The sequence below is a fragment of the Saccopteryx leptura genome, chromosome 4, assembly GCF_036850995.1.
Source record: "Saccopteryx leptura isolate mSacLep1 chromosome 4, mSacLep1_pri_phased_curated, whole genome shotgun sequence".
Lineage (NCBI taxonomy): Eukaryota > Metazoa > Chordata > Mammalia > Chiroptera > Emballonuridae > Saccopteryx > Saccopteryx leptura.
In genome coordinates, this window is record NC_089506.1 from 13,260,161 (window position 1) to 13,283,891 (window position 23,731).

General features: G+C 47.5%; 2 protein-coding genes across 8 annotated transcripts in view; both read right to left on the minus strand.

Annotated features, from left to right (window-relative positions):
* Positions 1-14,373, minus strand: part of CENPU (centromere protein U) — a 33,195-nt gene extending 18,822 nt beyond the window's left edge. For 2 of the 4 annotated variants that reach the window (XM_066380171.1, XM_066380168.1), the window contains exons 1-4: positions 14,256-14,367; positions 7,009-7,057; positions 4,909-5,026; positions 1,437-1,551 (exon numbers count right to left, since the gene is read on the minus strand). In XM_066380171.1, coding sequence (XP_066236268.1) covers positions 1,437-1,551; positions 4,909-5,026; positions 7,009-7,057; positions 14,256-14,317 — 344 coding nt within the window. In that variant the 5' untranslated portion in view covers positions 14,318-14,367. Of the gene's footprint in view, positions 1-1,436; positions 1,552-4,908; positions 5,027-7,008; positions 7,058-9,956; positions 10,374-13,133; positions 13,241-14,255 lie in introns of those variants that run through there. The other 2 variants (XM_066380170.1, XM_066380169.1) reach the window with 2 other exon arrangements.
* Positions 14,374-21,622: 7,249 nt separating this feature from the next.
* Positions 21,623-23,731, minus strand: part of ACSL1 (acyl-CoA synthetase long chain family member 1) — a 75,556-nt gene continuing 73,447 nt past the window's right edge. For all 4 annotated transcript variants that reach the window (XM_066380164.1, XM_066380165.1, XM_066380163.1 and 1 more), the window contains one exon: positions 21,623-23,265. In XM_066380164.1, the coding sequence (XP_066236261.1) occupies positions 23,125-23,265 (141 nt within the window). In that variant the 3' untranslated portion in view covers positions 21,623-23,124. The remainder of the gene's footprint in view (positions 23,266-23,731) is intronic.

The following is a 23,731-nucleotide window of genomic DNA, read 5'->3' on the forward strand; positions in this document are numbered from 1 at the left end:
AGTCTTTAAGCACCACAAACCCTCCCTCACAACCTCAGACTTCCCGACTTGGATTTCTGCCTCAGTGGGACATTAATTTTAAAAATGCAACCTTGCTACTTTCAGAATATATTTGATAACTAGAACTGATCTATTACCTAATAAAGGTCCTGAAGTCCAGGATTTGCTCTAGCTGGTTTATAATTAGTACTACAGTTATTGAAGAGTTCTTCATTATATAGTTTGTTTCCAAGTGGTCGCTAGGGGGTCATTTTTACCCCATTTACCTGACCATGCCTTCATATAAATTTGCAAAACTCAAATCAATACTCCTTAGGGACAGCGCATCTGAAATACACCGCAGACATGGACGTTGCATGTCCTTGGTGACCAGCCTGTCTCCCCTACTCCCACCTGGTACTGGAGAACACCTCTTTTGTGATAGGGAATTTGTAAGTTAAAAAGAAACCATTGAAAATCACCTAAAATCCTACTAATAAAACCATTCCCCCCCCTCATTGTTTAACCTTGAAGTTAAACCACCTTTATAGCAATGTTTTCTAGGATAATCGGCCGTCAATTATATTTTTCAGTTATTACATTAGACTTTATTTTTACTAAGGTATAAATGACATATAGCATTAGTTTTTAGGTGTACAATGTAATGATTACGTCTGTGAAACACTGTAAAACAAGTCTTAGTTAACATGTCACCATATATAGAAACAAAATTTTCTTGTGAGGAGTACTTTTAAGATCTCCTCTCTTAGCATACGTAAATAGAGTATTAACGACAGTCACCATGATGTACATTACATCCCCATGACTGTTTTTAGTAATGAGAAATTTGTACCAATAACTATAAGTCAAGTTTTTAAAAATTAAGTTTTCATGTACCACTTCTCTTAAGGAAAAAAAACAAAACAAAAGCTAGCCCAAATCATCTTTTAAAAGTTTTAAAAAATTGGCCCTGGCTGGTTGGCTCAGCGGTAGAGCATCGGCCTGGCGTGCGGGGGACCTGGGTTCGATTCCCGGCCAGGGCACACAGGAGAAGCGCCCATTTGCTTCTCCACCCCCACCCCCTCCTTCCTCTCTGTCTCTCTCTTCCCCTCCCGCAGCCAAGGCTCCATTGGAGCAAAGATGGCCCCGGCGCTGGGGATGGCTCCTTGGCCTCTGCCCCAGGTGCTAGAGTGGCTCTCCTCTCGGCAGAGCGACGCCCCGGAGGGGCAGAGCATCGCCCCCTGGTGGGCAGAGCATCGCCCCCTGGTGGGCGTGCCGGGTGGATCCCGGTCGGGCGCATGCGGAAGTCTGTCTGACTGTCTCTCCCTGTTTCCAGCTTCAGAAAAATAAAGAAAAAAAAAAAGTTAAAAAAAATTTTAAATATAAGGTTCTATCCTAAATAGATTTGCAAAACCCCATTAACAACGAATCCACAATTACTGGAAATCCCGCAGTACCTTCTTTGGGCTCCTCCTCCCTGGGAAGCCGGAGAGAAGAACGAGCCACAGTGCCCGGGGAGCTCGGCCTCCTCCGCCTCCTCAGTGTAGATGGCAGTGCTGTGCAGAGGCGGCTCTAAGGGAGATCATGCAAAAGCGGAGCTTTACAAGTCAGCCTGCGCAGCTCTGAGTTTGCTCCTTTTCCCCAAATGCTTGCGAACTCACACCTCAACCACACAAAATTTAAACTGTGACACAAATACAAATCAGATTAGCTGTCAGTGGACGTGGATCGGTTTTAACCTGGATTCCTAGATTCCTTTGGGGAGGGATTGCAGTCCACCCTCACTTCCTGTCCTCTCTCCCTGACTCAGCATGGCTGGAGTCTGCAGCTAGCACAGGTCAACCTGAACAGGGCGGGAGAGGAAAGAGGAGACCGCGTGGGCGTGGCGGAGAGCAGAGAGATGCTGAGAGGAGGGCGCTCGGCCCTCAGGAAAGACGAGTAACAGGAGGGCCCTCATGGCTGGGCGCAGGGCAGGTGCAGAACTGGGGGCAGGCGGCTGGGTGGTTGGCAGCGGTGGAGCTGAACGGTGGAGGCAGGGGGATGCTTGGGTAAGAGCCAAACCACCATTTATTTCTTCACGCTCCAATTGTAGCATGACATCTTTCCAAATAAACAGCTGCTTAAGTAACAAATATATCAACTACACACTTTAAAGTTAGTAATATACTCTGTATTGCCCTCAACTAGGCAAAGGGATGTATCTACTCTACTGCTGGGAATTACAAAGGAAAGAAAGAGAAACAGATCAATCCTGAATCTCTATATGCAACCAAACAAACTGGACTTTTAGAACTCAACAACAAATAGATAACCCAATATAAGATTGGGTAAAGGATATGAATTCTTCAAAGAAGAGATACAGATGGCCAATAAGCAAAGGAAAAGATGCCCAACATCATGGGTCATCAGGGAAATACAACTCAGCACCAGTGAGATTCCACGTCCCGTCCATCAGCATGGCCACCGTTAAGAGAACAGTGAGGATGCGGAGAAACGGAAACCCTGTACACTGAGAGTGGACATGGCAAGGTGCCGCCACTGTGGGAAATGGCAAGTGCTTCCTCAAAACCTTGGATCCAGAATCACCACAGCATCCAGCCATTCCACTTCTGGGTTTATAGGCAGGAACTCAAACAGACATTTGCATACCCCTGTTCATAGCAGCATTATTCACAACACCCCAAAAGTGGAAGCAACCCAACTGTCCACTGGCAGAGGACTGGATAAAGGCATATATAGAATGAAATCCTGTTCGGCTTTTAAAGAAAATTCTGAGGGTCCAGTGCTACATGCTACAGTGTGGATGAAACCGGAAGACATAAGGAGGTGAAACAAGGACACAGGGTGTATGATTCCCCTCCTGAGGTATCGCAGGCAAGTTCACAGGAACAGAAGGCTGGGCTGGGGCAGCGGGAGCGAGGAGCTGTTGTTTGGTGGGTGTGGGGTTTCAGGCGAGCTAAGTGGTCTGAAGATGGACGGCAATGCGTTTGCACAACAATGCGAAGCCCTCAATGTCACACCTATACACTCAAAAATGGTTAAAAGGACCAAGTGTATGTTAGGTCTATTTTATCGCACAAACTCAGTGAGATACCACTTTACATCCAATAGGATGTGTAGAATAAAAAAGACAGTAACAAGTGTTAGCCAAGATGCAGAGAAACTGGACCCCTCAGACATTGGAGGAAAATATGGAGGCGCAGCTGCTTTGAAAAACAGTTCCTGAAAAAGCCGAAGTAGAATCATCGTGGCTTAGCAATTCCACTGAGCTGAATATCCCAGAGAAACAAGTCTGTACAAAAACTCGCACGTGAATGTTTACTCATAATGGCCAGAATGTGAAAACAGCCCAGTGTATGTACACCAGCTGATGAATAGATAACAAAATGAGATACATCCAGACAGCGGATTACTGAGCTATGAATGTTTTTAGGGATGATGTATCGATACTTGCTACAACATAGGTGAACCTTAAAAATAGTTCACTAAGTGAAAGAAGCCAGTCACAAATGTACGTACAGAGTGTGACTCCACTGAGAGGAACAGGCAAGTCCACAGGGACAGGAAGTAGATTCCTGGCTGCAGGGCTGGGAGGAAGGAGGAATGGGAGTGATACCGACAGGTAGAGCTGCTCTGTACAGTGATTACAATGTTCTGGAGTACATCACGGCGAGTTGTACAATTTAAAAAAATATTTCAATTACACTTGATATATAATATTAGTTTCAGGTGTACAACAAGGTAATTAAACATTTATGATCACCCAATGATGGTTGTACAATATTGTGACTATTCTAAAACACGACTGAATTGCACTCATTCAAAGGGTGAATTTTAGGGTAAGTGATTTACATCTTAATTTCTTTTTTTTTAATGTTTTATTTTATTTATTTATTTTTAATTTTTAATTTTTTTATTTATTCATTTTAGAGAGGAGAGGGAGAGACAGAGAGAGAGAGAGAGAGAGAGAGAGAGAGAGAGAGAGGAGAGACAGAGAGAGAGAAGGGGGGCAGGAGCTGGAAGCATCAACTCCCATATGTGCCTTGACCAGGCAAGCCCAGGGTTTCGAACCGGCGACCTCAGCATTTCCATGTCGACGCTTTATCCACTGCGCCACCACAGGTCAGGCCACATCTTAATTTCTTAAATGATGTAATTTTAGATTCAGATCTTTTACATTTAGAGTTTTAAAAAGATAAGTAATTAAAACATTTTTATCAAGTCATAATAAAAGATGTGTTCTGATAATAATTTTTTATCTTATAAAATGAACAATATTTTCTTCTATTAACAGAAAATTAGACTGAAAAATATTGAGAGGGTATATGTCTCCAAAATTCCCCTAAAAACATCTTCCAGCAGAAATGTGTCATCACTGCTATTCTAGATATGCGGCTGCTGGCACTTTCTGCATCACTTTTGGCCCCTGGAGTGGCCAGTGACACAGACAGAGGACATATCCCTGGTCAGCCCGGCCCGGTTCTGCTTCCTCACACTCCGGGGACACAGGCGAAACTGTCCCTGGCCCTCTGGACGCATGCTCTGCCTCAGCGTAAGAAAAACAAGTCACCCCTTCCCTTCTCCCTAAACTCAAGCCCCTTCCTGGTGGTATCGAGTGAGAATTACATTTCATATTCTTCTTGTTGCAGTTACTAAAACAGGTATTGTAGCTTCGCCTGACTGCCTTGTTAACAAATGCTACTAGGAGAATTCCACTTTGAAACTGTATCCTAGAGTTTTTAGTTCCAATGTACTTAGACACGAGAAAAATTCATTCATATTATCAAGAACTCCCCAGAACATTATATTCATATGCAGACAACAGGTGTTTATATTTGAAGATATTTCTGTGTTTTTATTAGGAATTAGCCTATATGCTATTGCTTAAACTACTTTCAAGTTTTTGGGATAACGATGTGAAACACTAACCAAAGGGTTCATAAGGCTCTTCTTCATTCTCATTTTCATTCATCTTGCCTGTGCTTGAGTCATCAGAATTATCAAGGAACTCATATACATCAGTGGGCTTGTGTGGTTGGCCAGCTTTCTAGAAGTGAACAGAGTCAAAGTCACTGAATTGGCTTCATGAACAAGAGCATCACAAAACTGACTGACTTACTCGAAGAATACCCCTGCTGCCACTGCTGCCCAAGAAGCGACCCTTCACACGTCCAGGGGACACTGACTCCTTTATTATCTAAGGCAGGAGCTGGCGAACCTTTCTGTAAAGGACCAGGAGGCAAGTCCCTTCGGATCTGCAGGCCACAGGCCTCTGTGCTGGCGCCTCGGTGCGGCCACGGCGTGGAGGGCCCACGGGCGGTGCAGACAGGAGCGTGGCCGTGCTGCGGTAACACTTTAGTGATGGACACAAATTTAAATTTCCTATCACTTTAACAGGTCATGTGACATTATCTCTTCAGATTTCATTTCAACCATTTAAAAATGTAAAAACCATTCTTAACTTGCAGGCTGTACAAAAACGGGGGCGGGGCTTAGATCTGAACCATGGGCCACGGTCTGCCAACCCCTGGTCGGAGGAAAGCGGCCTCTGCCCGGAGATGCCCACGGCCTGGACGGTCGTCGCAGCCGAGGACGCACAGGGCTAAGCACTCCGGTGGAAGGAGAGAGGCCAGGGTTTACAGTTCTATATACTAGTGAGTGCCGTGAAGTGTGCTACCCTCACTCCTCCTGAAAAACCCAAACGTACAGAAATGGGAAAGCCTCCCTGGGAGCTCTTGAAAATGTGGAGGGGGGCCATTACCAGCCCAGGGACTTGTGGAAGAGATGGACTAAAGGAGATGGACTAAGGCTGACGAAACAAAAACCTTGCCTCTGACAGACACGAAGTGTTTGGGGAGGAATGCCCAAGAGGCAATGACAGACCCCCCATCCTCTGAGCAAGGGCCCCCAGCACACAGCGGCCACCGCAGGAGGGGGCAGGCGGAGAGCTGCAGAAACCCACGGGACACTCCCACTGGGACTGCGACTGCGGCTAAGGAGGGCGGGGCGGGGCCACGGGACACAGAGAAACCCTGCCAGGCACTCTGGACTGGAGCCACCAGGGCAAGAGCTGAAGAAATCTATCCAAGAATGAGAACCCCAGGGCCGAGGGACCCTGGCAGGGGAGGCCACACAGCACAGCCAGCCCAGGAGGGACAGAGGGCACCCTGAGAACAGGCACCCTCCTGCACTGTGCCCACGTCTGAATGTGCAGTCAGCCAACCGGACAAGCCTGGCAAGTAATCTAAAACATCCCTGCCTTTAACACAGATGTATTCTAAAACTCTGCCCTAAAGTAATACTATATTGTGGACAAAGTGGAATACTGTGAAATCATACACAACTGTTTAAAGCTATAACAACATAAAGAGATGGCTATGAATGAAAACAGCAACATACAGAAGGTTGTACAATTTAAAATAACATCAGTTATTCAAACGAAAATAAAACTAAGCTAGGCCCAGGAAAAAACGATTCAAAATGTTAACAATTTTCTCCATTACACCGGAGAAAGTGGGAGGGAGAGGAACACTGTCACTACAACCAAACCCGGCGCTTACCCAGCGAGGTCTACCAAACGGAGGCGCCCACCGCCTGTCAGTTACTTCGTATTGTCAATTATGAGAACATCACGTTAGAATACAGAGAGCCTGACCAGGCAGTGGCGCAGTGGATAGAGCGTTGGACTGGGATGCCAAGGACCCAGGTTCGAGACCCCGAGGTCGCCAGCCTGAGTGCGGGCTCATCTGGCTTGAGCAAAATAAAAAATGCTCACCAGCTTAGACCCAAGGTTGCTGGCTCAAGCAAGGGGTTACTCAGTCTGTTGAAGGCCCATGGTCAAGGCACATATGAGAAAGCAATCAATGAACAACTAAGATGTCGCAACGAAAAACTGATGATTGATGCTTCTCATCTCTTTCCATTCCTGTCTGTCTGTCCCTATTTATCCCTCTCTCTGTCCCTGTAAAGAAAAAATAAAATAAAAAAATAAAACAAAAACTTTGTTTAGAATACAAAGAGATAACTTACATCTCCTGTGGAACATGTTCTTCCTACTGTGTTCTTTGAATTTTTCACACTGTTAAACAGAAAAAAAACACAAACAGAAAAGTTAGGAAATATTTTAAAAAGTAACTGGGGAAACACCACAACCTGCACCCCTTCCCAAGCATCTTCTTCTCAAGTTGCGTTGCACACCTGCACTAACAGTGCGCACCCACTGACACTCAGGTTATGGCAAAATCAGTTTAGGAAGCAGAACTGGTATCTCACAAATTTAACTGTATTTTTTGACAGGTCAAATCATATCATCTATGTATAAAATAGCATACCTTTCCCCAGCAGGAACAGGGAGAGCTCCCGGTCCTGCTGTTAGCCTCGTGCTGAGGTCTCAAGGAATAGCACAGACTGGCTGTTTCTGCAGAACTGAGCAAAAGGTAGTTCCAGCGACACAGTGGGCACCGCACCCCCACTCCACCCCGGGCCTGGCTCTCATGCTGACACGGCTCACTGAACGCTAACACTCCTGAGGCAGCAGCGAATCCCGTGTTAGAGGTGGATTTGCCCAGAGCAAAGCCAGGAGGGAAGCCTGCACTAAAATCTGCACCAGTTCAAATCCAGATAGGCCCTCATTCCACCCCTTCACGCCCCCTCCTTGGGCATCAGGATGAAAGGAAAAAACTCTCTCTTCAACAACCTAAAAGTAAACAAGTCCTCTGTGCACCAGCCCTGCTGGCACACTGGGGGTGCTCGGGTGCAACCACCACTGTTCGCTGACTGGAGAACATGCCACGCAGACATACTTTTGGGGACAGAAATCTCAGTGTAGTGTGACTGGACCAGTATTTCTTTGAGTAACTTTTTATCTGATAAAATTTCAAACTTCCCCAGAAGAGTGACAAGAACAGTAAGTGTCAGGACCTCTGTCTCCCCACTGCCCAGGTTCACGCTTGTTTACATTCTCATCTGCTTCATGCGTGTGTGTGGTAAACTGGTGACACAGCACCTTTACCCTAAATACCTGTGACTCTCCTAGGAAAGGGCCTAGTCACAGTGTAATTTCCAACTCAAAAAGCTTAACAACGGTATTGTTATCTAGTTCACAGGCTACGTCCAAATTCCACCTAATACCTCATAACGTCCTTTAAGGTTCCCCCCAGCATTTTAAAAAAGAAAATATAAGAGAATAGAAAATATAAGACTGCACTGGACACAGTATGTTCATAAACCTTTTGTTACACATGTGCACTGAGCGTGATGTAAAACATTGTTACTGTTAACTGAAGCAAACAAGAAGCTGGAAAACTGTTTAAAGCTGTGGTTCTCCACTTCCAGCGTCAGCAGCACCTAGGGCCTGTTCACAAAGATTGCTAGGCCCACCCCGAGTGTCTGGTGTCTGAGTCAGTAAATCGGGACAGGGCCTGGCTTCTGCATCTCTAAATTCCCCGCGCAGCAGATGCTGCTGGTCAAGGAACCACTGTTCTGGTTGTCAGCCCAGACGATGACAGAGCATCAAAGACAAAGTTACTCAAAGAGATACTGGTCCAGTCACATACACTTGAGTTTTCTGTCCCCAAAAGTATGTCTGCGTGGCATGTTCTCCAGTCAATGTATGGGAGGAGGGATGAACATATGTCACAAATCTCAGAGGTAAAAATGTTTATATATACAAATACATAAATATGTTTGTGTGTGTGTGAGAGAAAGACCCCTGACCTATCAAATCAAGTTTAATTGTGGTCAGCTACCCTTTAAGGGCCCTGTATTTTTTCCCAACCCCCTCCCCACACCGGGGGAGTCTTTGGATCTTCCCCACTGGGTTTATTCCACCTCCCTGCTCTGTTCTGTTCCAGCCTTCCCCTTACGCTCCGCTTGGCTTACCTTCCTCCTTCACTCCACATCTACAAAGGCCACCTTCTCCAGGCAGTCTTCCTGGCCTAGGTGCAACTGCGGAATGCATGATCTTGTGTACCAACTGAAACCCCTCTAGCCAGGAGCCGTCAGGCCTTTAAATGCACTCCAGAACCTCCCCCCCCCCCCCAGTGGGACACTAGCCAATAACTGCACCAGGAACATTTTAGAACGCAGTTCTGCAACCTATTTTTAAATGCATGCCCTTTTTGATTAAAAATAAGACGGTTACTGGACTTACAGTAGTAACCGAGTATAGAAATGTCGTATCACTATGTTGGTACAGGTGAAACTAATATATCCTATGCCAAACTACACTTTAATAACTGCTTAACCCACTCTGGAGTGCCCCTTGCAGTAGTAACAAGCGGCAGCTTAGTCGACTCCCAGCCCCACTCCACCCCGCTGAGATTGGGTTCAGCTGGAAGGTCTGTGGTTAGTCTACAAAAACATCAAGGGCTTGATTGACAGTGAGAATACTGACTACCAGCTAGAGTAACTGTCGCAAGAATGAAATGCCTGGCAAGTTGCAAGCAGTATTTGTTAGCTATTTTGTTTCAAGCTGTTTGAGTCTACTTGACCCACACAAACTAATGCTAACATGACTAACGATCTTTCCTGCCAGCCCGGCAGTTTTAAAGATTTATTCATTTGAGAGAGAGAGAGAGAGAGAGAGAGAGAGAGAGAGAGAGAGAGAGAAGGGAGACACAAGGGGGGAGGAGCAGGAAGCATCAACTCCCATTTGTGCCTTGAGCCGGCAAGCACCGGGTTTTGAACCTGCGACCTCCTCGTGCCAGGTCGAGGCTTGACCCACTGCGCCACCACAGGTCAGGCCCCGCCGGCAGTTTTAAACTAGAGCTCCTGTAAAGTTCCTGGTAAAATAATCCCATGAAGTTGGGATTATTATTTTTATTTCACAGACGTGGAAACCAACGCCCTGGGTCTCCCGGGAAACCAGCGCAGCGGCAGAGCCACGACGCCTCCCTGCGCAGCACAGCCGGAGAGGCTCAAACCGCGGCAGGACAGGCAGCAGATAAAGCCGCGCTCCCGGGGACAGCATCACTTACCTCGCGCCTCCCGCGGTCCGCGTCCGCCGCGCAGGGGCCATCCCGGCCGCGACCGCTCTCGGAGCCCGTGCAGCCTCCAAATCTCCCGCCAGCCAGGCGCCGCCCCGAGGAGCCTCCCCCGGCAGAGCGCACGCGCAGGTACACGCCGCGCCCCGCCCCCCGGACCTGATTGTGCAGGACTCCGCCCCGTCCTGGAGCTCGAGGGAAAACGCGGTATGGCTTTCCACAAAGATCGGAGCTGCAGTCTGCGTCTCACAACCAGTTGCTGACGGCCCCTGAGACGCCCAAGATTTGCCTAGCTTTCCTCCCACCCGCGTCCCGCGCCCGTTTCCAAGGCTCCATTCCGGTTTCCTGCTTCTTTGGAGCCGGGATGGGGAGGTCCCAGCGCGGAAAAGTCGGAGGGCACTCAACAAAGAGGCGGGCTGAAATCCAGGATCGGGGTTCCTGCTGCTCATGCGCCTGCGCAGTTGTCTAGTGTACTACAATGGCAGATAGGCAGTGTTTGACTTTTGAGTCTGTTGCCCATAACCAGCGGCGTGAACTTCGCACGTTTCTTCATTCATCAATGGAGAGAGCCTTGCAAAGCAATGATGTTGAACTCTCAACGCACCATAAATAAAAATGAACTCAAAATGGATCAAAGACTTAAATCTAAAGGCTATAACTATGAAACTTTTTGAAGAAAACATAGGGCAAAATCTTGGTGATAACTGGATTTAGCAATGGTTTATTGATGGGGTCCCCAAACTTTTTACACAAGGGGCCAGTTCACTGTCCCTCAGACCGTTGGAAGGCCGGACTATAAAAAAAAACTATGAACAAATCCCTATGCACACTGCACATATCTTATTTTAAAGTAAAAAAACAAAACGGGAACAAATACAATATTTAAAATAAAGAACAAGTAAATTTAAATCAACAAACTGACCAGTATTTCAATGGGAACTATGGGCCTGCTTTTGGCTAATGAGATGGTCAATGTCCAGTTCCATATTTGTCACTGCTAGCCCTAACAAGTGATATGACGTGCTTCCGGAGCCCTGACACATGTGTATCGCGTCACCGGAAGTAGTACTGTACGTGAGCGACACTGCACTTTGCGGTGCTGCCACATACAGTACTCCTCTCACTGACCACCAATGAAAGAGGTGCCCCTTCCGGAAGTGTGGCCCCATGCGGACTGCAGGCCGTAGGTTGGGGACCCCTGGTTTATTGGATTTGATGCCAAAGCACAGTTTGGGATGATGAAAACGTTCTGGAAGGGATAGCAGTGGATGGCCATGCAACAATGTGAATGAATGTGCTCAAGAAGTGCCGCTGAGTTGTACAGTTAAAAATGGTTGAAACACTGCATTTTATGTTTATTTTACCACAATAGAAAACTTAACATATTTCATGCATACAGAAGAATCTAATATAATGTAAGCATAAAAAGGAGAGCACATGTAATCACCATTGGATTAGGAACTAAATCATCATTCTTCCCAAGGATAAATTTTATCATTCCTGTACTTTTCTACCTGGTATATCCCTAAATAATGTATTTATTAGTGTATGTTTCTAAACTTTATATAAATATTTGATATATATTCTACAAGTGCTTTTTCTTACTCAAAGCTATGATTTATTCACATTGATGCATGCAGCTGTCGTTCATTTGCTTTCATTCTTTGGAACGCATTAAGTAAATAGACACATTTTATTTAACCATTCTCCTGGGCATGGATGCATCAGTTGCTTTCCATTGCTTTGTTTGTTTTGCTATTACCACATGCATCATTCAGTATTCTTGCGTGTGGCAGGGTTCAAGTCTAAGACTTTCTCTACAGATAGACTCAGTAGAATATCATCACGTCATCTTTTAAAGACATCTTCAGCTTCACATGAAGTCAGTTTTTACACATTGTTGTCGACTACACTACACACGACCCATCAGCGGTATATAAAAGTCCACTTGGCTCCATATACTTCTTAATACTTAGAATGTTTTAGACTTTCAAATTTTTACCTAACTAGTTGTTGAAATAGTATCCTATTGTTTTTTATTTGCATTTCTCTCAAGTTGGTCATCTTTTCATTTTCTCTGGGTCCCTCCTGATTCCTCTTCAGTGAAATGCCTGTTCACTCCAGCCAAGGATAAATGGGGCCATTGCAATAGAAGAGTAAACCATCTTTGAAGTATTGAAGACAGTTCCCCATTGGTGGGTTCCTGGAGCTTGAAAGTTGTCACCCCTAAGAGAGTAGATTGATAGCTTAATTTTGGGGGAAAGGTTGCAGTCCAACCTTTTGTGCTTATGGTTCTGAAAAGACAAGAATAGTTTCAGCACTTAGGATAGAAATGAATACTCCACCCAGATAGGTTTACTTAATAAAGGAATTTATGAACCCATGTCACTGAAAAGTCCAGAGGTAGGATGCCTGTCAAGCTCAGTTTGATCCAGCGGTTTGAGAAACCATCAGGTCCTTGAATCCATTTCTTACCCTTCTTGGATGCAAGCTTTTTCCTTAGGCTGGTTTCTGTCATCGTCGTCATCATCATCATCATCCCTTGAATTTGTTGAGCATTTACTTAGATGCAGCCATTGCTCTAAGTGCTTAGTCCCTGTTAGGCCCTTTAATGTTTTCAATAACCCTCTGTGGTTGGTACTATAACCCCCCAGTACAGATGAGAAAACGACGGAGCAGTCCCATGGATAGAAAGTGGCCGTGCCTGCCTTAGGTCTTGCACCTGACAGCCATTTCAAGTCACACACCTGAGTTCCACCATTCAGAGGAAGTGAGCGACTATGTCCAGCATTCCCAGGAAAAGGCCTAACATTTACTCTAATTGGACCAGCTTTGGTGTCATACCTCCCTGTATTAGTCATGGTTCTCCAGAGAAACAGACCCTACAGGAGATACATATATATATATGATATATACCTCACATATAAAACAAATCTCTTCCTAATTCATACATATAAATAGACATGAGATTTATTTTATAAATACACATCTATAAGCTCTACATGTATATATCCTAGAGAACGGAATGACCCTCCACACAGATGCCCTCCGGAGAACATTTACAAAAGGTTTAACAGTGGTAGGAAGAGTGCAGTGCCACACAGGCACCATTGTAAAGTAGAAAATGGCCGTGACTTCTCTCCCAAAAGTGACTCACCGCGCTAAACTCACCTTTGTGTTGGTGTCTCTCTGGCGGTTGTGAAGAGCTAGGGAAAGTGATCAGGAAGGGGGCTGGAGGCACAGGGGTGGAGGCAGCTGGGTCCTGAGCCCTGGGGCACCTGCAGCAGTGTGAGTAACCACAGAGGGAGGTGACACCAGAAAGCAGGTGTCTGCAGGAAGCTGGGGGACATCTAAGTTACATTACGTTCCAATTTAATGTTTAACTTTCATGTTTGGAAAATGGAAGAAACCCTGTGGCTTTTATATTACAAATACAGAAAATAAAGAACTACAAGCTATTTTATATAGATCACTGACAGAAACTGAGGGTTGAGACTGGACGCTTCCCTATGTAAATATATCTTCTCTGTGACGTGGCTTGATGTCTATGTTAGTTCCATATTTGGGAATGATTAGTTTGATGTTTACATGAGAATATAAACAATAATAATTTTTTTATTTGTCTCACAGGATTGTCGTGAAGAGATAAAGAAAACGGAGCCCCTGGATGATACACAGAAGGGCTTATCTCAACTGTGCCTCTGCTTTTTTTCTAGAGATCTTTTCCGTTGAATTTTCTGTTCAGTATGTGTCCACTAGAGGGCAGATGAAGAACGGAACAGGAGATCTGGAAACGTATTTGGAGACCAGAGCTACTCATTTGCAGATGCTGTAAATATTTATATTAGTTCAAAGTCAGTTCAAGATCAATAAGACTAGATGTCTTAAATGAGCTTACTCAACACATTTTCCCCCTTTTCGAAGATTATCCTCTTCCCCAATTAAACAAATCTATTCCTATAAGTTTCCCTTAAACCAAAGACTGATTTTTTAAATGTGAAAAAAAAAAATTTACTTCTCAGATTTTCCAACTTTCTTTTATAACTTGCCACGGTCCCAACAAATTATTGGGCACATGGCCACAACCCACTAAACCTGGCAGGTTTCATCAGGAAGGAGCTCAGGTCATTATCTCTTTTAAACAGACCAACTGCTCAACATCTATAAATATGACGCAGCAAAACAAACTCGAAGCGTCCCAGGCGAGCAAGGGTGAGGCAAGGAAGGAGAAGACCTTCATGTGGATGTGCCCTTTAAGAAAAGAGGAAATAAAATTCAGAAAGGACGTCTTACTCAGCGTCTGTTGAAGTCGGAGGGCAGAAAGGGTTTTCCATTGTGGCAAACGGCAGCGCCATGAGATGCCTTCACGTGCCACATGCTTTATGCTTTCTGACCTCTCCCTGGCTCTGAGCGATGGCTAAACTTATTTGCTCTGTAACTAATGTTCTACTTTTTCCAGCTCTAACTGGCACTGTTCCTACCCAAGCTGAGATCACATGGCTAAATAGGTCTGAGCCCCACATCATGACCATGCAGAGTCACATGTCTCAGATTCCATTCCCAGCTCCCTGCCGGACCAAGAGTGGCTGGGGCAGGAATCTTGGCAGGAGCAGCCCAGCGAAATCCAGGATATCTCAAGCCAAAGAATAGCTTGCCTTCCAACCTGCATAGAAAGTACTTTTATAACTCAAAGGCGCAGAGAAAATAAAAGAACACCACAGAAAAAATTTTTTTCTTAGGAAGATGAGCAGGGGAAGGGGTCCTGGAATAGGATTTCTACAGCAGGGACATGTCTCCATGATTGTCACTCGAGCTGTGGTAGAAAAGAACTTCATGGAAAAGTTTTCATCCTTTGAATGACCTTGCTCACCGAGACACCCCTTTCAGGTGGCCCGAGAACACAGAGAGTTGTGAGGCTGACCTTGCATACGGAGCTCCGGGCAAGTGGGTCTTCCTTCAATGAGTCTTTCTGCTCCGCGGAGAATTGAGTAGTGGGAGAACTGATAGATCCTGACTCTTCAGACAAGCTCAGGTCCCACAGGCTTCCCTCTCTAACCCCCGGTGCCAAAAATCCTTCCTAGAACCTGCTCTAGGCGGAAAGAGCCCCCTTTCTAAAGGGCCGCTGCCCTGTACCTCATGGGCACACTCACTCGCCCCAGGGACCTTGTCACCGCACAGAAAGATTGTTGCCACCCTACCCCTCCACCTCACAGCACGGCCAGTTTGCTTCTTGGCCTTGGAGAGTCAGAGACAGAAGAAATGACATGTATGCTCTAACTGCAGTGAAGGAGTAGGAGCCAGCCAGGCCAGGGCAAGAGCAGCGTGGTCCTGGGAGAAAGCCTGTGCCAGGTCCCAGCCGTGAGTGCATTCTGGGAGCCCTACTGAGTTCAGGGTGGCTGGAATGGTCTTGGGGACGCTGGGAAAGATGAGGCTAGGGAGACGCACAGGGACCCTTCAGTTCCCTGAAGTATGCTCCCATCACCTGGGAGCTTATTCGAAATACAGAATGCCAGGCGTGATTCCAGAATTACTGAATCAAAATCTGAATTCTAAGATCCCCCGGGGATTGGATACCCAATAAAATTTGAGAAGCCCACCTCGAAGGACTTTAGGGGGTCAGACTTGAGAGCACTAGGAAACCTCTGAATGATTAATAAGCAGGGGGGTCACGTGACAAGACTTGTGCCTTAGAAAACTTACTCTTGCTGCAGAGTGGGGGGAGTGAGTTACTGGAAACCAATCTCGGGACCAGAGGTCAGTTGAGAGTCTCATGCAGTGCTCTGATAGGGCGGCGGGAATAAGGGGCAGGGCGAGTGGACAGAGTTCGTGGACGACAAGGGAAAGATGCAGCTCGCTGTGGTCGCCGAGGCCATCTGGGGCAGCCCCGGAACTTCTCCCGGACTGGGGGCGGGGGTAGTGACAGCTGAGCCGGGCGGGGCGGGGCGGGGCGCGGGCTGGAGCGCAGTAGGCGGTAGGTGGAGGGGGGCAGTATCAGGGTGTGGGAAAGCCAGGCACTCAGAGAGGAGAGCCCTTCTGCGTCTGTCTGCACACGCTCCCAGGTGCAGAATGTGTGCAAACTGGTTCCCCACGTGAGTCCTCCGCGTGTGGCAACTCCGCGCCCCTGCAGCCCGGCTCCGCGGGCACCCGGCCCGCCCTTCAGTCTGAGCAAGCCACCTGCAGCCGGGAAGCCTGCCTGCACTTCGTTCCGGAGGGTGGGGGGGGGTGGGGGGGTGCAGCAGCCCTAACAGTCAGCTAGGACAGTTTCTGTAGAGAAATTTGACAGCCCAAACCACCCAATTCTCCATCTAAAAATCTCAGCAAAAGAGAATGGCTAAAAGTGTTTATGTGAAATATGTGCGTTTGTGAAAACACTCCACCCTGTGTCCAGCCCAGACAGACTCCCTCTGTGCCTGAAGAACAATGTTGAAGAGTAGAGTTCACCTAGCCAGACCTCCACCATCTGAGCAACTCCGTGCGAAGGCGTTAAAAAGGCAGAAGGACAGCCTGACCAGGCGGTTGCGCAGTGGATAGAGCGTCGGACTAGGACGCGGAGGACCCAGGTTCGAGACCCTGAGGTCGCCAGCTTGAGCGTGGGCTCATCTGGTTTGAGCAAAGCTCACCAGCTTAGACCCAAGGTCGCTGGCTTGAGCAAGGGGTTACTTGGTCTGCTGAAGGCCCACAGTCAAGGCACATATGAGAAAGCAATCAATGAACAATTAAGGAGCTTCAACGAAAAACTGATGATTGATGCTTCTCATCTCTCTCCGTTCCTGTCTGTCTATCCCTCTCTCTGACTCTCTGTCTCTGTAAAATAATAATAAAAAAATTTAAAAAAATACTTAAAAAAAAAAAGGCAGAAGGACAAACCTGGACTCCTTTCTATGCTAAATACACAGATACTGAGTAATGTGTACCCACAATGAGGGGGGAAGTGAGCTCCATGTAAACACAGTGTGAGCACCTGCTCTGGGCACAGGGAGAGAGGACACCTGGGGGGGGGGGGCGTGGGGACCCCTCCCGGCCTGTACAGACAGTTCCATCGAACCAAACCGGAGGGGGGCGGTGCTGCCCACAGGGACCTGCAGGGTCTGCTTGGTACTGCGGACCTCAGAGTCCCTGCTGTCAGTCACTGCCCACCCACTTTCCAGATAAACCTGGAGGGAGCGGGGGCTGGGGAGTGGGCGGGACACCCCTTGAACAGACCCACCGCCTGTACCTCGGGCTGCAGGCTCTGTCCAGCAACCGGGCGTGGGGAGGCAGGTGGGCAGGCGTCTCTTCCCTTTACGCTTCCTTCTGTGAAAAGAAACAAGCGCTGGAAATCAGGATAGGAACACGAAAAGGAGATTCCAGGGTCCGAGCATTTCCTCTCCTCCATCTTGTGACGGGACTTAGACGTGAACAGTGTATTTGCCCGCGAAGGCCTGGCTCCATCTGAGGTCCAGCTAATGAATAGAGTGCACACAGTGACCGGGCACCCAGGATGCTGGGCGCACCACGGCGAGGAAGGGACAGCAAACGGGGCGCCCTGGGCACGGAGAGGCCTTGGAGTCAGAAGATCCAGCTCTGCCACTCATCAGGTCACGTAAGCTGAGTCTCCAGGGCTCAATATTCTCATCCCTAACAAGGACTGACACTTCAGTAGAAGGAAGAGAAGCATTCAGATAGAGGCTCCCTGATGTTTCTGCCCATCACACGGGTCTCCTTACATCTCTACTTACAACTCCACAGTCTCTGCGCCCCTCCCCCCATGTTGTGACGGAAGGATACCCTCTCAGTGGCCGATCTCTGCACCTGACTGTGGGTTTCAACCCGCCCAGCCTCTCAGGATTCACCCCTCAAGACGGCAGTCTTCCCCTCTTTTCTGCATTCTTGTTCTCCCCCTGCCGCCGCCACCACCTCCGCCTCCACCACCACCACCACCTCCACCTCCACCACCAGGACCATTCTCATGGGCACATCATGAGGCTCTAATGTCTCGCGTCTTAAAAACCTCCGCCTCACAGTCAAAGCAAACCTGTCAACGCTCACCCTTCTCCAGGTACCATACTGTCATCTAATTTTCTTCGCGGTGAAACTTCAAAAAAGAGCTGCCCACCCTTCTCCCTGATGCCCAGTTCCTGTCTCCACTTGCTCCAAACAGGCTTCTGGTCGCCCTGCTCCCCTGGGACACGTCCTCCGAGGTTGCCGCCACTGCCCAGTCCAGCAGCCATTTCCCTGTCCCCATCTTACTCCCTCCCAGCAGCATGTGACACAACGGGCCCCTCCCTTCCTCCCTGAAGCACTTTCCTCTCTTGGCTTCAGGGGGAGCACACTCTGGGTTTCCCAAGTCCCTCCACCTCCGCGGCAGCTAACCCTCACTCCCCATTGCCAGCTCCTGCTGTAACTTCCGTTCAAATGCCAAGGACTCCGGGGCTCTGTTTGGGGCCCTCCTGATTGCCTGTCCAGGCTTCCTGGTGCCCCTGGTTACCCGATCAAGAACCTTGGCCCATCGGGGTTTTGAGAGAATGAATGAAAACGTCAGTAAGAACGCAGCATAGGGTGCCGCCCACAGCAAGCCCACCCTCCCCGCAGCGGGTGATTCTGAGAACTTGTAAGGGGTCTCACGAACCTACCACATGCAGGTGACCCAGCTTCACACATATTTTCCTCCTAAAACAGCGCAGCCGATTCTACCAAAGTTTTGGTCTTTGATTGATCTGGAATTACCAATATCACAGACAACAGCCATATTTATTTCTTGATAAGCCATAAAACCAGACTAAAAGTCCGTGAAGTGGCATTAGCCCAGCTGTGACAAAGAAAAATCCCTAGACAGGAATCAGAGCCGCCGGTACTGAAGCATAGGCAGAACAGCAGGCCCCGAGAAAGTCACCCACACGTGTCGGAACGATCACTACCAAAGGCAGACACAGAACGTTCCAGCACGAGGTTCAGGGCTCAGTGTCTAGAGCCAGACTGCCTGGCTCTGGTTCCGTCTCGTGCCGGACACTGATCCCGTTATTTGAGTGCTTCGATTTCCTCATCTGTAAAATGAGACAGTGGTTGCGTCGGGCTTGAAGGGTTGTAAATATTAAATGGGTCATCTGTGTAAAATGCCAAGAATACTGCCTGCATGTAGCAACACCACCTATTTCAGTTATTAGTATTATTCCAAGTAATCTAATAATTGAGAATGGGGGAAAATATGTAACTACCAAATGCCAAATAGACTTAAAAACAAGCTGCACTTCCGAGTTTAGATAGTGAGGGTGTGTCACGCTGGCCTGCAGGGAGGGGTGAGATGAGCTCGGAGGGCAGGACTAGATCAACACCTCCCACCTGGGCCTCTGTTCAGGTTCTGCTGGAGGCTGGGCGCTCAGGGCAGCCCCTGAAAGGAGCTGACCACAGGGGGACCTGGGGGGAAGACAGGACTGCCTTATTCCCAGTCAGCCGCACTCCTTCTTCCCTGTTCCACCTGGAGAGAAGGGCTGGAGAGAGAGACCGCCGGGATGTGGGGGCTCAGTTCTGATTGTGGGATGGAGGAGGGCCATCGTTGCGTATCCCCTGTAGTTGAGCCAGGACTGACCCCAACCAGTGCACCATGTCAGTTAAGAGTCAAAAAGTTGCCCTGTCCGGTTGGCTCAGTGGTAGAGCGTCCATCTGGTATGTGGAAGTCCCGGGTTCAATTCCTGGTCAGGGCACACAGGAGAAGCGTCCATCTGCTTCTCCACCCTTCCCCCTTTAGCTTCTCTCTCTCTCTCTCTTTCTTCCCCTCCTGCAGCCATGGCTTGATTGGAGCAAATTGGCCCCAAGTGCTGAAAATGGCTCTATGGCCTCCACCTCAGGTGCTAAGAAGAGCTTGGTTGCTGGAGCAATGCCCCAGATGGCAGAGCATCACCCCCTAGTGGGTTTGCTGGGTGGATCCTGGTGGGGGCGCATGCAGGAATCTGTCTCTGCCTCCCCTCTCACTGAATAATAATAATAATTTTAAAAAGAATTGAAAAGTGTTTAAAAATTAATATTCATCATATATAAAGAACTCCTATAGCTCAATAAAAAACAAACAAACAACCCAATTTTTTAAATGGGCAAAAGACATGAATAGATATTTCTCTAAAGAAGGTATACACATAACTAATAAGCTCATGAGAAATGCTCAACTTTACTCTTCAGGGAAATGCAAATCAACACCACAGAGAGATGCCACTGCACGCCCATTAGGATGGCTCTTATCAACAACAGCCTCGGCCACCACCCCAGAAACCAACAAGTGACGGTGAGGACGTGCAGAACTGGAACCCTTCGGCACTGCTGGTGGAAAATGGTGCAGCTGATGTGGAAAACAGGCTGGCAGTGCCTCAGAAACTTAAATAAGAAATTACGGTCCAAAAGAATCTTTTGTATCCCCAAAAGAAATGACAGCAGGGACTGAAATGGTGTTTGTGTACAGCTGCACTAGTCACAATAGCTAAAAGGTGGGAAGCACCCAAATGTCCGTCAACAGATGAGCTGAATGGGTCAACAAACTGTGGTCTCTCCATTCGGTGGAATATCAGCGGCCTTGAAAAGGAAATTCTGAAACATGCTTCAACATGCATGAAGCCTAGAGACAGTATGGGAAGTGTAATAAGCCAGTCCCAAAAGGACAAATACTGGGTGATTCTACTTATGTGAGGCACCTAGAACAGTCAAATTCACGGAGACAGAAAGTAGAAGTGGCTGTCAGGGGCCGAGGAAGGTGGGAATGGAGGTTAGTGTTTAATGGGCAGTTTCTTCTGCAAGATGAAGGGATCTCTGGGCGGATGGCGGTGATGGTTGCACTACAGTGTGAATGTACCCAATGCCACTGAATGGTGCACTTAAAAATTATTAAGATAATAAATTTCATGTGCATTTTACTATAATTTTTAAAAAATAAAAACCAGTGTTTACATCTAGCTCATTACAAAGAGGAGCTCTGTTCAAAATTTCAGGTATTTGTTCAAACAAGACTTATTTAATGAACACTACTAGTTTCTCAGTGCTGAGAGGGATAGGGAAGGAGAGGAAGAGGAAGGCAAGAGAAGACAGAAAAGGGTCTTAGGAACTAAAATTAAAGGCGGAACGGACTCAAAGCCTCAGCAGAGAGATGGCAGGGCTTGAGCCCTAGGGGAAGAGATGGAACACCCCCACACCAAACCCAAGACGGAGGGCGGAGGGAGGGAGGCTGACATAAACCCAGCAGGCTGTATGAGAAACTGGGCTTGATTACTGAACACCAACGAAAAAGAAGATCTTTAAAATGACAGCGTGGGATGGGGATGGGGGTAGAGGAGAAAAAGAAATGAACAAAAAAGCCAGCTGCTCTTTTAGACTGCCTCTAAACCGTTAAGAGAGCACACAGTAAGGGACTGACTACAATAGTATTCAACCCACCACAGAACCACCAACTTCCGCCAGCATCTCCTCAAATGCAGCAACAAAGGCTGTGCAAGTTCGAGACTCTCCGGATGATTCCCACCCTCATTTCCTTCTCCACCACCAGTGGGACTGTTGCCGGAGAGCCTGTGAGCCCTACTGCCTTAGAGGAGGGGCCTGGGAAGGTGGGGGGCAGTGGCCCAGGGCCACACCCACTGTTCGTGGGGGCACACCAAATGCTGCCCGAATGTCACTCCCCACGCGATAAAAGAGGCTTCACTCTCTTGAAATGCAGAATTTTTTATTTTGGTTTCCTTCATTGTTTTTGGAAATTCTGTTTTGGTTTATAAAACTTAGAAATAGCCAACACTTAAAGCAAACATTCAAAACCCCCATGTGACAAATTATTGACTTTTTGTGCAATTAAGAATACACATACGAAGTTAGGCTACCGAATAGTGTTACTACAGTGACGATCTTTAGTGCAAACCCTCTTGTGCTTGTGTTAGGCATGTATTCTCACACATCCAAACAATTGCTTCAATGTATAAATGACAACTCAGTCACATGTGGCAAAGGCTTGCAGTCAAGTGATATGCCGCTAATTCCCCAAATTAACTTAAAAAAGAAAAATCCCTGGAGAAATCAATCCCAGGAAATAAGTTTCCCAGATTTCTACATCCTAGATTTTTGGCTTGTCAAATACATTTCATAGAAATCAGGTAGTATGATTTATCACTGTCCATTTCAATAAGTACCCAAGTCTATCTACTCCCTTAACATTTTTAAAGACATGCTTTGCCTGAGAGTTTATTCCGAGGGGAAAAGCCAGTCAATCACAACATGAACTTGGATATGAAAACCACGTTAGAGACCTGTTGGCCATCACAGAGAGGGAGGGTGCATGAAGGTCAGGTGGACAGGTATTGAGGCGTCACAGTTGAACATGGTCTTTCCAGGTAATTATTTCTTTCTTGAAATGCTTCTCTTCACTGTGGAGTCTAAGGCAGATTTTTTTTATAACCCCTGGGGACAGAGGGGGGATCAGGTCTGGAGAGGGGACTCCGGGAGCTCTCCACTCCGCGGGCCCCAGAATCCTTCCGCTCCACGAGCAGCCACGCCCCTGAGACTCCGCATCGACACTCTTCCGAGTTGGTCTGTTCTTCGCTTCACTGGGAACCTCTGCCTGGACAGGACCGACAGGGGACAGTGGAGGAGAGCAGGCGCTCCGTAAGCCTTCATCAGAAGGGGTGTGAGAGTGCGCGCGAGATGGGGCAGGGAAACTGGGATAAAAAAAAAAAATCTCTGGTCCACTTGTGACATTCTCCAGCCAGGACAGTTGTTCCTAAGGGAGTTTCCTTCCAGTGCACTATACTCTTCAGAGCAGCAGACAGCTGCAGAATTTGCAGCAAGCAGCAGACATCTCAGAAATAGCAAAGTCCTAATCCCTCAGAAAACCAGGGAGACAGACGTGCTCACATCCGTCTTTTGAACTAAGGAAGTCACAAATAACTTAGCACATTTATAGTTTCCCCTTCACAATATTTAAGGCGCGTTTTGGAAATTGTGTATCACCATATATTTATATACATGGTCTGCCACACAAGGTGACTGTAAGGCAGTGTCCCATCTCCTTGAATATTCCTATGACAAGAACCCCGAATGCACCAGTCAAACATGGATGTTCCCTTCCCTATCTTGCTGTAGTCAAAATTACCAACGTGAAGGCCACCAGTAGAAGAAGATTGTGGAGGTGTGTGGTTTCTTCTGAGCTTTCCTCCTCTCATTAAGCTTTGATGGTGGAATAAAGTTCATCTATCTGTGACCTGAAATAACTCCGAAGTTCTGGCCTTTTAGCCTTCATTGTTGGGGTCAGAAGGCCATTGTCGACAGAGAATAATTCAGGGTGGAGAGCAATGCCTTTGACCTGCAAATAAACAAGGCTATTATTATAGGAGGAGAGGGGACAGATGAAACCTGAGTCTAAAAAGCTCATCAGGGCCCTGGCTGGTTGGCTCAGTGGTAGAGCATCAGACCTGCATGTGGAGGTCCTGGGTTTGATTTCTGGTCAGGGCACACAGGAGAAGTGGTCATCTGCTTCTCTACCCCTACCCTCTCCTCTTCTCTCTCTCTCTCTCTTCTCCTCCTAGAGCAAGTGGGCCCCGGGCGCTGAGGATGGCTCTATGGCCTCTGCCCCAGGTGCTACAATAGATCAGTTGCTGAGCAGCGGAGCAACGGCCCCAGATGGGCAGAGCATTGCCCCATAGCGGGCTTGCTGGATGGATTTCGGTCGGGGTGCATGCAGGAGTCTGTTTCTCTGCCTGCCTCCCTGCTTCTCACTTAAGGGGAAAAAAACAACAACTTGTCAGCCACCCAGGGCGATAAAGACCCCG